Consider the following 14,720-nt stretch of genomic DNA (forward strand, 5'->3'; position numbering starts at 1 on the left):
TAAGAAGCTGAAGCACTGGTTAAGTCGCTGCGGGTGTTTATCCATGGTCCCGCTGCTCGTCTTCTCCATGCAGTTTTCCACGAATCCCCCAGTTCAGGTACTTCAGTCTTTATTGTTTACTTTTACCACATTCCTTTCAGGGTGTCACACCTATGGATTTGCATTCTCTCACCCCAGTTGGTGAGATGGGCTTAAATAAACATAGTCCCAGGTTATTCCTGTAGTTTAAAGTCTCTATTAGTTTACTTTATTGAACAATGACAGTCCCAAAATCATGTAGTAATAAAGCTGTTGCATCGGAGGTGGACCCTTGGGCCGAGGTGGGGTTGACGCAATCCGTAGGTAAGGGCCTTTGGGTCCTCTCCGTCGGCAGGTGGAGTAAGCTGATAGGCAGAGACCACTGGAGCTTCACTTATACCAGTCCTCGTTCCCCATGGGTTGAGCCTTTGGGTGCCGGGGCCGGCAAGACTTAGGTGAGCCTCTGAATTGAGTTGCAGGAGAAGTTGGTTCAGCCCAGAGACAGCAGGAGAGAGATGGTGCAGTCCTAATCTGGACTGGATAATGTCCTGGAAACTCAGGCACCAATGGAACAAAGGCAGACAGAAGGCGCTCGAGCAAAGATAGGCCGAAGCCTGATGAATCCATGCCCAGGGAGTATGCAGAAGAGGCTTCCAATGGTAGGCTTGAGTCAGGGATGGCGGCGATCCAGAGGCAGTGGCATGCAAGACTGAGTTCTGATCACGGAGATAGTCAATAGCATAGTCAAGTAAAGCTGAGATCTGATCACGGAGATAGTCAATAGCGTAGTCGGACGGAGCAAAGGTCAAGATCTGGAGAAAGGCTGTAGCATAGCCAGGCGAAGCAGAGGTCTGAGTCCGGAGATAGGCTGTAACATAGTCAGGTGAAGCAGAGGTCTGGGTCTGGAGAAAGGCTGTAGCGTAGCCAGGTGAAGTGGAGGTCTGGGTCTGGAGACAGGCTCTAGCGTAGTCAGGTGAAGCAGAGTCGCAGAGTCAAAGTCTGTGTAGTCAATCCGAAGCATAAGCAGGGCAGGAATGAGGAAACAGGAACCAGCAACAATGAGGATCAGGAATGCAGGGAAGAGATGAATCTCTAAGTAGCAACAAGTACTCGACCAGCGAGGAAACCTGTTTCATAGGCAACGCTATGGAGCGGAGCCTGAGCTTAAATACTATGAATAGGTTGATGTCATCATCCGGGGCCGTGGCCAGGTTCCTGCCGCAGTGCCTACTTAAGGATCAGCGATGCGCGTGCATGCCTAGGGAGGGGTGTGGTGCGGGTAGTGACGTCTCTCTGCGGCCACACGGAGAGGCCTGACGAGCAGTAGCAGCAGGACCAGAAATGCTGGGGACTGTGGCAGAGCCAGAGGCACCGGGGGAGGCCCGAGGATGGAGCTGGCGGCCCACCACCACCAGCGAGGAGGAACCAGAGGCCGGATTCCTTGTGGAAAGGTGAGGGGTCCGTGCTGCGGGTCTGCCGCGGACGGCACAGATAACAAAAGCAACTCTTTCCTTATTTCTCTTACTTGCTGCTTGCAGTTGCTTCCTCCATAGCCTCGACTGGCTTGCTGGTTGTAGGGAACCAGGCCCTACTGCCACATCCCACCGTAGTTTACAGCTGGGGTTTGTTCTTTCCCTTCACTAGGGCTACAATTATATCCACCCACAGCAGTGTTTACTTAAAGCTCCTGACCTGCAGATTCCCTAAGAGTATCTTCTTCTGGAGGGGGTTTCTCAGGCCCATGAGCTCAGGCTTGTTCTCAGGGCTGCTCTGCATCTCCACCTCCAGCTCTTCTGTCTCTTCTCCTGGTTCTAATAGAACTCCTTCCTATTCTTGCCCTACCCCTCCTTCGGACAAGCTCTCAACTTTCTCCCATCACATTTGGGCTCTCTTCTTTCCTTGACGAGGTAAAGTCTGGATGGTTCTGCCCCCTCCAGAACCCCTGTGTCTTCTGGGAATTGGAGTCTAACTCCTATTCTGGTTTCTGTTGCCTACTGGATTGCCTTCCCAGGTTTTCCTTACAACATACCTTCTTTTATTGACCAAGGGAATATAATATGCAAAACAATATATGCATGTATTTATACATAATTTGCTGCATTTGATTATTGATTACTGCATGTGGTATCTTCTGTAAGATATACTTATGCATTTTTGGGAGATTTGATGATTTTTGTTTTCTTAGTGTGTCCTCATGGTATCCAACTCAAAATTGTTCCTTAATAGTTTTAATTGAAGAAGAAGAATTAATTTGTTTCTCATGGGACTCTAAGATGGCAATTTTCTCTGGATAATAACATGCATATACATGTAAAACATGCTTCAGAATTGTTCATTGTCTGTGCGGGTAAATGTATGCACAAAATATGACATGCAACTGTAAAAAACTTGCATGCAGTCATCTGTGGTTGAGATATGGTGCATTTCCTAGGGAAGGAAGGAAGTAAAGTTGAATCTTGATTTAACACTCAGATACTCCTTGTCACCTAGTCAAGTCACTTCATCCTCCATTGTCCGAGAATTGTAAGTCTTCTTGGGTAGGGAAATAACTACAGTACCGAGCTCAGATTTTGAAATGGTGAGTAATTAAATCTAAATACATGGTCAGGTGTAACTATACATGCATATGTGTCTTCCTCCTTCTATTAATTTTGACAGGCCCTTATACTAATTTAATATATATAACTATTGTAGGTACAACAGTTTACCTGTTCTGGTTAAAAATAATTCTATAAAATTTGCTTTTGAATGAAATGTTATTTATTTATTTATTTAAAATTGTGTGTGTGTGTGTATATATATATACCATTTTCAATAATCAGAAAAATACTAATGTTATTTAATATTAGGATACTAATAATAGTTTCATGGTTATAAAATAGGATGTTATTCCAAACCTATTCTCATTGGGATCCACATAAAGTGGATCCCAATGGAAACTAAGAGTTCCATATTCAGTCAATGGCCTGCTGGCAAAGTTAGCCTTATAAATGTATCCGGTTAGGGATATTTACAACATAGGCATGCCAATGAATATACTCAGCTATTTTAAAATAAGCCCTAAATTTATCCAGCTATGTTAGCCAGATAACACTGAAAATTGCTGTTATCCAGCTAATTTAGCTAAATAATGCCACTCCCATCCCAGAATGACCCTGGACTGCCTCTGACATCTTTAGATTTCAGCTGGTTAAAAACTTATCTGACTATGTCAAAATTGGTGTGATTTTCAAATCATGGCTTTTGTCTGGCTAAGTACCAAACCTATAGGGTCATTTTCCAAGGTGCGATAGCCTTAACGCATGCGATAATGGGCTTATCGCGGCAGTAAAATAAAAATTAGGGGAAGGGTTGGAGATAGGGAGGAGTTAGTGAGGGGTTTAGGAAAATGGGGTGGCAGCACCGCTGCCGGCGATAACTTGGACATTATCGCCAGCAGTAGCATGGGAAATAGCACCACCTTTTAGTGTGGTGCTATGGGGGTGATAGTGTGCGGCACGGCCGCACCACGGCAGGTGAAAGCGCATCACTGTGATGCGACCAGCTGCACACTAGTGTCCCCTGCCCCTTTTTTCGCCCCCTTCCCTCTTTACCGTCACAGCTCATCATTTCACAGGAATGTTGAATCTTAGCTGGAAAAACATGCTGAATATGAACCACTAAATCTTTTAAATCAAGTTGCTTCAGGTCACTTATAGTTCTTTCTGTGATGGTATTGTCTCAGAAAAGACAATGACAATATTAACCAATTTTGATGTTTGTTTCTCTTCTCAGCCATTTCCTGTGGTCATCCTGGTGTTCCTTTCAATGCCATTCTTACAGGAGAAACATTTACTCATGGATCCATAGTGCACTATTCTTGCCCAGTGGGTCACACACTTATAGGAAATTCTACAAGAGTTTGTCAAGAAGACAGTCATTGGAGTAGTGCTCTTCCTCATTGTTCAGGTATTTTCATTTTTGGCTTTTAAGATGGCATTAGTCTGAAACACCTAAGTTCAATTCCTGAGCTCAGCCTCTGTTCATTGGATGGGTAGGGATATTGTGGAGGCAATGATCACAGACTCTGGAAGGAGAGGGACACAGTGATTATACACTCATGGAACTGGTGGTATTCAGGTTTATCACTAAAATGTCTGGATCATAGATGGGAGAAGGAATAAAAATGGTGTGTGTGTGTGTGTGGGATGGGGGGGGGGGGTGAAGGGGGGAACTCCAGGTCACTTGTTAGGGTATGTTTGGATTGAATTTGAAGCCCAAAAAAGCAGATAGAATCTGTTGAACCAAAATAAAAACTCCTTGAAATGTTCTTGCTACTTGTTGTAATCTGTATTTGTAACAGTAAAACAGTCATCTTTTTAATTCTGACTAAATGGCTTCTCAGCTTTATTCAGGGGTTAATCATGACACCGAGAGGGCCACTTTCAAAGGCATTTCCATAGTTAAAACAGTGTTTTGCCACCAGAAATTGCCATTTACAAAATAGTCGGTGAATATATGATTAAATATATGCGGCACTGGCAGTTCCTATATAAGCGTACTCGAATTGAGTGGAGATGTTCCCAGGGGCGAAGTTGGGGAGGAGGTTGGACTTAGACATGCACTTTTGCATTTTCTAAATTATGTGCATATATTTTCTTCAAAACATTCTGTATATAGAATAACAGGTGTAATTGGGTATGGCTAAATTAGGTGGGATAGTGTTCAAAGTGTATACATTTGGTTTGAAAATTGGTAACACTTACTTGCATTTTTGCTGCATAATTTAGGAAGACATAAAATCATCTCCTCTATATTTAAGACTGTAATATATGTTAAGGTCAACTTAAAACTTCTACTTAAAATGAAAAAAATATACATTACCCTTTTAGCTAATTCTGTAAAACATAGAACAGATGGGCAGAGGAAGTGTTTTTGTTCTATAATTTAGGAATTCAGTGATTTGGGATGAATATACATTTTATTTCAATCGGTCCCTCTGTTTGCAGTTCAGATTTTGGATGACAGTTTAGAATTTAAATTTATGTTTTCTATTTACCAAATATAGAGGGTGAGTTTTGAAGAGATTACTGCTCATAAAAGCATGTTACCCTGAAAACTGACCACCCTGAATGCATGTGAAAATAGTTCCAGGCATGTGTACATTTACCAGCATTGTAGTAGAGGCTGGCGTGGGGATATGTTGAGGAAGAAAATTAAACAAAGTTTAGATTCTTGAAGGAATGAACATAGTTTTGGATGGAAAAGTATCCACAGAAAAGGAGGTACAAATCGCTATGAGTACCTTTTCCTTAGGTAATTTTCAAAGTAAAGTATACATGCACTTTAATTTTTAATATTGCTGCCTTTAGTGAGCAATTTCCAAACTGGGCATTCAGAAGAAACAAAATAGGTAAGGAAACAAAATTCCCTATTTTGTTTCATCTTCTTCTCAAAGCAAAACAATTGAAAATCTGGCAAAAATTAATTGGTTTTCGTGTTTTATTTTGAAAAAGAAAAAATCAGATCTGTCAGGCCTAAACCAAGGCCCGAAGCTGGGGCCTTGGCCTACACCAGAGCTCAATGCCTGTCCCTAGGACTGAAGCCAGGGCTGTGGCCTGGGCTTAGGCCGAGGCCAGAGCTTCATCTAGACATAATCCACAGCCCAAAACAGGAGCCACGGCCTAGGCCCAAATATGATGCCAGAGAATTAGCTAAGGCCCAAGCCTGATGCTGAGGCCTCGGCTGAGACCCCCAAAATTTACCAAACTTACCTGCTTGTTCGGGGATCCAGCATCACAGTCCAGGCCTAGGCCTCAGCCTGATGCCAGATCCTTGGCTTGAACCCAGGCCCAATGCCAGGGCCTGACCCTGATGTGGGGTCCTGATGCCTGGCCATGGCCTAGGCTAGGACCCTTGCCCAGGTCTGAACCTGGGGCTCAGCCCAGAAGCTAGGTCCTGATGCCTGGGCCTGATGCTCAGGCCTCAGAGGTTTTCTTTCTTCGATGTTCTTTCTTCTTACTTCTTCGAAGAAATGATACTGTCCACTTGGGAGGCTTTGGAGTTAATTAATTTGGGTACATCCTCCCCAGCAGTCGGTGCCATTTTGATGTACAGCAGTATAATTAGCTGCTGTATATCAAAATACTATATGAAGCCCAGGCATTGGGACCAATGTCTTGGCAAAAGCTAAAGCCTCAGCCTTACATAGGCCTAAACAGCAGTAGGTTGCCGTGACCTTGGCCTAGGCCCTATGCAAGGCCCAGGCTCTTGCCTGGGCCTAGGTCCCAGCAACAAATCCCTCCCCCCTTCAGATCAGGAAAGTGTAGGCTAAGGAGGATCATGGCCATGGCATTTTTTTGTGTGATTTTTGGGGTGAGGTGTTAATATTTATTTAGTTTTTTAAGAAAATAATCAAAATAAAAATTATATGAAATGAAATTCAGGGAAAACTACCCCCCCAAAAAAAATAAATAAAATGACATTCGTCTTCCTACCCCTAATCTACAGATACCTTTTACCCATAGTCTTTCTATCAAATTTCAAAAGAAAAATATGCATATTCTTTTAGTCTGAAAATTGTCTACAGTAAAGATACTCAAAGAGATTTTTTTTTCTGTAGATAATTTTTCTCATCAAAACTTTCTGCATTATTTTCATCCCTATGCCTTCAACACCCCATCTCAGGACTGCTTCCACTACAATGTAGTGAAAGTATGCATCCTATAGATCCTACATGCATGCTTTTACCTGCATACTGGGTGAACAAGTTTTGTATAGGTGATTTGAATGGGTAAAATGCTTTTTAACCTGCAAAAATCCCTTAAAAATTGTCTTCATATGGTATAAGGCAAAACTGTCAAAATCAAACCTGATAAGCTTAGAAAAACAGATGTATTTAAGAATATGAAAAAAATTGGGCTCTCTCTCTTTTGAAGTAAGCTATACATGTTGACAAAGTTGTTTGTTTACTTGAATAAACTGGTATTTTTGCAGTACAATATGAGAACTTTAATGTGAAAGGTAGCGGGGTGGGTGATCCTGTCGTGTTGTGGCATAGTTGATGTAGCCTTGAGGGAGAACCCATGAGGACTACACCAGCATCTAGCCAAATGTGCCCTGTAGCAGGATAGTCTGAAGCTTCATCTTTACCAGCCATCTCCCCCACAGGTTGAGCCCTTGGGTTCTGGCAGCAAGGAGGATGTAGGCGGCTCCTTAGGGTGTTGAAGTTAACAAAAGTTAAAAGGCACACTGGGGTCAGGGCAGGCAGCAGACCAACCGAGTCAGGAACAGGTCAATGTTGGGGCAAGCAGCTAATAGGATTGGTCAGGTCCAGGCAATGGGTCAAGATTCAGATACTAAGGCTCAAGGAAGATGTAGACACATGGAAGACACTAGATGAGATGGGCAGGATGGGACAAGGCTGGACAACGAAGGCTGGATGAGGCTAGGCTAGACAAGGCAAGGATGAGCCAAGGCTAGATAACAAGGTACAGGAATGCAGGAATCAGGAACTCTGGCAACACGCACTGCAAGGCAGGAGACCCATTGCTGAGGCTGGAGGGCTGGTCCTGGCAGCCTTAAGTAGCATGCTGGTGACATAATCTAAAGCACCGTTACAGCGCTTTCCTACCACAGTGGCATGCGCATGAACCTACTGAGAACCTAATCAGAGTAGAACAGCATGGTAGTATCAATGTCGCTGGAGGGGAGTCGGCAGCATCATGGCAGTCCTAGGCACTGGGGGAGAGTGCCACGACTTGCGAGGTCGGCCCATGAACCACAAGTCTAAACATTTAAAATGTGATGATAGAGAAGTAGCAACACACTCACTGTAAAGTCCTACAAAATAGGGTGTATAGCTAAATACTTGAGAGCTGTTCTTGATGACAAATCACAAGCAGAATTTAGCTTACTTAGACAACACTTTAATTTAAACAATATAAACATTCACAATTTACAATAATAAGTCTTCCACATAGTACATATTTCTCCTAAGGCCACATGGAGAATGAACAGGAAAAGTTTCACTGAATACAGAGCATACTAAGAAGACCCACATATTTTTACCATGGTGAAAAACAAATAATGGGATTTCATGGAAATCCAGGTATTGAGATAAAATGGCCAAGTGATGTTTAATGATAGTGCACATCTGGCTTACCCTGCTAGAAATAAAATAAAATGCAAATGAGCCTTTCAGACACTGTAGAGGATTGTGGAATAAACAATAAATCCCACTTCACATAGAGAGCTTGTTTAAAATCATTCCTAATTATTTGTGGAGGATATCCATTAGAGACGAACCTGGACTTCATAAAATTGGCTTGTACAATAAAATCTGCCCTGAAGGAGCATAAGTGACAAGCCTAAAAAACTGGCCCACTGGGATATTATCCCAGAGAGACCTGTGATGGTGGTTATCATACCACAAAAAATTATATTTTGGTTTGTCAGTTTCCAAAAAAGTGATGTTAGAAAGGAACCATCAGACACAGTAATCAAGGTATCTAAAAACAATACTTGAGAATGGGGCACAGAATATACAAAATGTAGATTTGGATAACGGGTGTTCAATCAGTGAAAAAACAAAAAGAAATGGATATCAGTACCAGTCCAAATCATAAGTATATCATCAATATACCGTAACCACTGTTGTGCGTCCCGGCCACACCAGGCCTGCTCACCTGGCATTGCCATCCACGAGAGTAGGTTTGCCCGCTGCTGCTAACCCCCAGCGTCCCTGTCGCTCTCTGCAGCCTCCCTCGGCATCCCCATCTCCTCAGGCCTCACAGCGAAGCTCCCGTCGGGGTTCCACCTCCTCAGGCGGCTCGAACCCGCCCCTAGGCGTGCATGCGGCCGACCTCATCCCACTTAAAGGGCCCAGCACAGGAAATCCTCGGGAGGCACGCCCCGATGACATCAGCAGTCCTCTGTATATAAGACAGGGCTCAAACCCCTGATCCCTGCCTTGGCAATCGGGTTGACACAGCTTGTGTAGTGAGTTTGCCTTCGTGTTCCTAGTGTCTCCTGTTCCAGTGTCTCCTGTTCCTGCATTTCCTGTTCCAGGGTCTCCCTTCCTGTGTCTCCTGCTTCCATGTCCTTCTCAGGTAGTACCTTCCGGACTGACTTCTCGGTATTGACCTTTGCCTGCCTGACCATTCTTCTGACTGCCACCTGGAACTGACCACTGCCTGCCTGACCATTCTTCTGTCTGCCATCTGGAACCGACCCACGCTTACCACAACTATGCACAGACTGACTCTGGTATTGACCCCCGCTTTGGCTGACATCTCTTGGACTGATATTCTGGCATTGACCCTTGCGCTTCACTCGGATACTCTCTTCTGGCCCCCAGTGACCTTCGGGCCTACGTCCTTGGATAACAACCGTGGCTTCCATGTGGCTGGATCTGCAGGCACTGCCTGTCTCATCCGGAGGACCTCTCTGAACTGTTGCCTTCCCGAGGTCTCCAGAACTTCCGGTTTTGGTCTAGTCCACTCACTCTGTATCAGCTGCACACCCTTGCTCGTGGTGGGCACACCTCTCTGATTCCTCTCTGGGAGACCGCCGGAGGCCCACCTAAGTCCAGGCAGTCCGGGTATCCAAGGGCTCAACCTGCAGAAACCCCGGACTGTTATTGGTGAAGCTCCAGCTAGCCTCTGTCTCCTTGTGTGCTTCGCCTCCTGGTGGCAGGCGCTCTCTGAGTCCAACCAGAGGGCCGTAGCAATCCTTCACCAGGCCAAGGATCCACCTCCAGCACAACAACCCCAAAAGGATGTAGGAATAAAAAGGGGAACTATAAACCCAAATAAACTCAAAATGGGAGCAATGTTGGATTCATGAACTGCAGTCCTTTTTTCTGGGGACTGGAAGTTGAAGGGACTGTATTTTTGTGTGTGTGTGTGTGTGTGTGTGTTTTATTTTTCTCATCCTGGTTTAAATCTCCCATTCTATAGGTTAAAATGTGATTTCATTTATTTTATCAAATCTGTGTGTACTTTCTTTCATCCTGGTTTAAATCCCCTGTTTTGTAGCTTTTAATTGGTTCCCTTTGATCATGTGATTCTATTCATTTTTGCCTCCCCTTTGTGGTGACTTTTGGGGCTTTGCTTTCTGATTTTTTTCTCTGCTGAGAAATGGTTATTTTCTCTTTTGGAGCATTTTTTGAGTTTTACATTATAAAGCCAAATTCACTGTGGTCTGATGTTTCTGTAATATGTTGTAAGAAGCTTTTGAACTATTTATTCTAGTATGTCTATTTTACACTTGATCTTTTTGCCTATGCTATTTGTAGTCTTTATTTGTGCTGTCTTTTAAAATCTCATTTTGCTTATTTTTTAGATTTAAATATTTGTGTTGTCCCTCCCAACAAAGCCTTGGGCAAAAGACAGATCATATTGGAGGACTTTCCATTATTGGACATTGCAATCTATATATTTTTTTATATTAAAATCTTGTCCAGATAAGCTAAATACTGCATGCGACTTTCCTTTTCAAAGAGAGCCCTTGAATATTTCGCTGCACACTTTTTTCTTGTAATTGTCAGATGGATATCAGATGATTGGACAATATTAATTGGGAGTAGTTTAGACATATTTTCAGCGTGCATTTGAGGAGCATTGACAGAGTCTGTGGATACCCTCAAATTAAGAACATAAGAAATGGCCATACTGGGTCAGACCAAGGGTCCATCAAGTCCAGCATCCTGTTTCCAACAGTGGCTAATCCAGGCAACAAGTGCCTGACTAGTACCCAAGTATCCCAGGCAGAGCTACAGAGACTCAGTGCATGAATGAGATGACAGTGCAGGGAAGAGAACGCTTTAGGTTTGTTAGATTCTGGGCAACATTTTGGGGAAGTAGAAGCCTTTTTCAGAAAGGATGAGCTCCACCTTAACCAGAGAGGAACTAGGTTCTGGCACTAACCTTTATAAAGGAGATAGAGAAGCTTTTAAACTAGATAAAGGGGGAAAACCGACAGTTGTTCAGATGTGCATGGTTCAGAATGATGTATCTTTGAATGACACTAACACAACAATAAAGTTAGGGCTTCCTGATAGAGAGGTTACAAATCATAAATGCAACAGTGGCCCAGGTACTATTAAGTAATGAGCAGACAGAATTGAAAAATTCTAAATTATTTCTCTAAACTGATTAGCAGGTTGACAGTTCAAACAAAAACATACTTTGTAATGTCTGTATACACATGCTAGAAGTCTAAAAAATAAGATGGGAGAGTTAAAGTTTATAGCACTGAATGAAGAGGGTGATATAATTGGCATTTCAGAGACCTGGTGCATGAAGGATAACCAAAGGGATACCGTGATACCAGGGTACAAATTATATTGCAGTGATAGGATGGATCAAACTGGTGGAGGGATGGCGCTATATATTAAAGATAGCATTGAGTCAAACAGGATAAACATTTTTTTTAGGAAACATAATGCACTATAAAATAACTATGGATAGAAATTCCTTTTGAAATTTGACTTAACAACTGTAGGGAGGACACTAAAGAAATCTACTACAATAGCATTTAACTTTAAAAATGGAGTCTCATGACAAAATGAGAAAAATAGGAAAAATCTAAAATGAACACTTGCCAAGGTTAAGAGTTTACAGCAGGCTTTGACCTTGTTTAAAAATACTATCTTAGAAGCCTAGACCATATATATTCCATGCATTACAAAAGGTGGAAAGAAGGCTGAACAACTACAGGCATGGTATAAAGGTAAGATGAGTGAAGCTATTATTATATTCAAAGCATTGATAAGAAGGGCAAAGAAGGAATTTGAAATGAAACTTGCCATGGAAATAAAAACTCTTGAAAAACATTTTCTGGAACATTCAAAGCAGAGAGCCTGTGAGGGAGTCAGTTGGGGTAAAAGGGTCTCTTAGTGAAGACAAGGCCATAATGGAGAGACTAAATGAACTCTTTTCTTCAGTCTTTACTGAGAAAGATATGAGGCAGATAGCCATGCTAGAAATGATATTTAAAGGTGACAATTCAGAGAAACTGAAACAAATCTCAATGAACCTGGAAGATATAAGGCAAATTTAACAAACTAAAGAGTAGCAAATCACCTGGACCAGAAGGTATACATCTCAGGGTGCTGAAAAGCTGAAAAATGTAATTGTAGATATAATATTCATAATTTATAAACTATCTTTGTTACGGTTTGAGGACCCTTGGGCTGGCCAGCAAATGGTGAAGAAACGCTGAGGAGAAGTCCGTAGTAGATGTAGTGGCCAGGAGGCGGAACGAAGCCAAGAGACCAACCAGGAGCTTCACCACTGGAAGCTCGAGGTCCCCCCCGGGAGGAGCCCTTGGGGACCCGAGCCGCTTGAACTTAGGTGCGGTCTCCTGGGGAGGAAAGTCCAAAGGGTAATCTGGAAGTCACGGTGGAGGCAGAGAAGCAGAACGTAAGGACGGTCCGAGAGTCGAGGCTGGCAGCAGACAGGAAATCCAAAAGATGTACCGAAGTCAGGAACCAGGAAGACAAGCCAAGGGGGAATCAAGAACAAGGCTGGATCAGGAACAAGTGAACCAGTGAGCCTGACATCAGTGCTGAGCAATATTTGAATAAACTATTATAAAAAATACAATTAATCAACAAACAGATATTCATAATTTAATGGGACAAAGCCAACATGGATTTAGCCAAGGGAATTATTGTCTCACCAATCGGTTACAATTTTTGAAGGTGTACAAACACTTGTGGATAAAGATGAGCCAGTTGATATAGTGTATCTGGATTTCCAGAAAGTGTTTGACAAAGTCCCTTTTGAGAGACTTTTGAGGAAATTAAAAAGGCATGGGATAGAAGACAATGTCCTGTTGTGAACTGGGACCTGGATAATAGAATAGATATCTAGATTCATCATTCTGCTATATTAATAGGAGAATGATGAGCCATGCTAAAAAAGGTATTGGGGCAAAATTGTACAGCCAGCAGCATCGCGACTGTGTATTTTTGCTCACTGCGGTTGTGAGCGGGCCGCAAGCCTTTACACCCATAGCACCATGTAGTTATTTCCTGCAGTGCTGCCAGCGATAATGTGGAAAACATTATCTCCCGCAGTGTTGCTGGGCCATAGCCATGCCCAAACCCTGCCCACACTCCTTCCCTTCCTGTCATTTATATAATACCACTTCAATGTGGTCGTTATTGCATGCGGTAGGGAGTTATTGCACGTGATAAGGCCCTAACGCATTTGATAAGACCACATCAATTGATAAATGACCCTAAGAGATAGTAGGTCTAAAAGGTCAATTTTCTCAGTGGACAAAGGTGAATATTGGAGAACCCCCAGGGATATATTCTGGGACCACTTCCTTTTTATCATATTTATAAATGACCTGAAAATAGGAACAATGAGTGAGGTGATAGATAACTTTTTCAGATGATACAAAATTATTCAAAGTTATTAAATCACAAGAGGATTGTGAGAATTTGCAAGATGACTTTGCAAGACTGGGAGACTGGACACAGAAATGGCATATGATATTGAATGTGAACAAGTGCAAAGTGATGCACTTAGGGAAAAGTAACCCATATTATAGCTACACAATGCAAGGAGTCACCATGCAGGCAAAGGATCTGGGCATCATCATGGATAATATCTTGAAATCCTCAGTTCACTGTGCGGTGACAGTCAAGAAAACAAATAGAATTCTAGGAATTATTAAGAAAGGAATAGAGAATAAAACAGAATATCATAATGCCTCTGCATCAGTCCATGGTATGACCACATCTGGAGTATTGTGTGCAATTTTGGTCAGTCACCACATCTCAAAAAATATATAACAGATTTAGAAAAGGTACAGAGAAGGGCGACCAAAATGATAAAAGGGATGGAACAATTCCCCTATGAGGAAAGGCTAAAGAGAAAATTTAATAGAGGTCTATAAATCAGTGGTGAACACAAATTAGTTGTTTACTCTTTCAAAAAAGTACAAAGACTAGAGGACAAGCCATGAAGTTCCTATGATACATTTAAAACAAATATTTTTTTTTTTGCTCAATGCATAATTAAGCTCTGGAATTTGTTACCAGAAGATGTAGTGAAAGATGTTAGTATAGCTGAGTTTAAAAAAGATTTGGACAAGTTCCTGGAGGAAAAGTCCTTAAATCTTTATTAAGGTAGACTTAGGAAAATCCACTGTTTATCTCTGAGATAACCAGCATGGAATCTATCAACCTTTGGGAACCTGCCAGGTACACGTAACCTGCATTGGCCACTGTTAGAAACAGATACTGGTCTTGATGGCCCTTTGGTTTGACTCAGTATGGCAAATCTTAGGTTCATTTGGTATGTGTGTGTGTGTGTCTCTGTGTGTATGAGAGTGTGTGGGGACTAATTGAGAGAATGCATCATTTATTTTCCGTCTCTCTGTGGAAGAGTGTACATTTGGATGGGTGTGGGTGCACAGAGAGCAGAAATGTGTAATGTGTTTGGGTGCTGTAAGAGCATGTGGAAAGTGTGTGTGTATATGAGAGTGAAGGGCTGGGGCCTGTAAAGGTGTGGGTGTGGTTTATGGGATTGTAGAGGAAATGTGTGTGTGTGTGTGTGAGGGGTTTATGTGTCCATGGGAATATGTGTGTGGAGGGGGAGGTAGGGTTGTGTGTGTGTATTTCAAGCAGTTTTTTTGTACCATCCTTGGCTAATTGCTACAATTATTTTGCATGTCTCTGCCTCTCTTTGTCTTTGTTGATCTGA

General features: G+C 42.5%; 1 protein-coding gene across 1 annotated transcript in view; it reads left to right on the plus strand.

The window, feature by feature from the left end:
• The window catches only part of CSMD1 (CUB and Sushi multiple domains 1), a 4,035,193-nt gene that overhangs the window by 3,836,838 nt on the left and 183,635 nt on the right, over positions 1-14,720 (plus strand). The window contains 1 exon segment of the mRNA XM_029596871.1: positions 3,793-3,966. Within this exon segment, the coding sequence (XP_029452731.1) occupies positions 3,793-3,966 (174 nt within the window).

This window comes from Rhinatrema bivittatum, chromosome 3 (assembly GCF_901001135.1).
Source record: "Rhinatrema bivittatum chromosome 3, aRhiBiv1.1, whole genome shotgun sequence".
Classification (NCBI taxonomy): Eukaryota; Metazoa; Chordata; class Amphibia; order Gymnophiona; family Rhinatrematidae; genus Rhinatrema; species Rhinatrema bivittatum.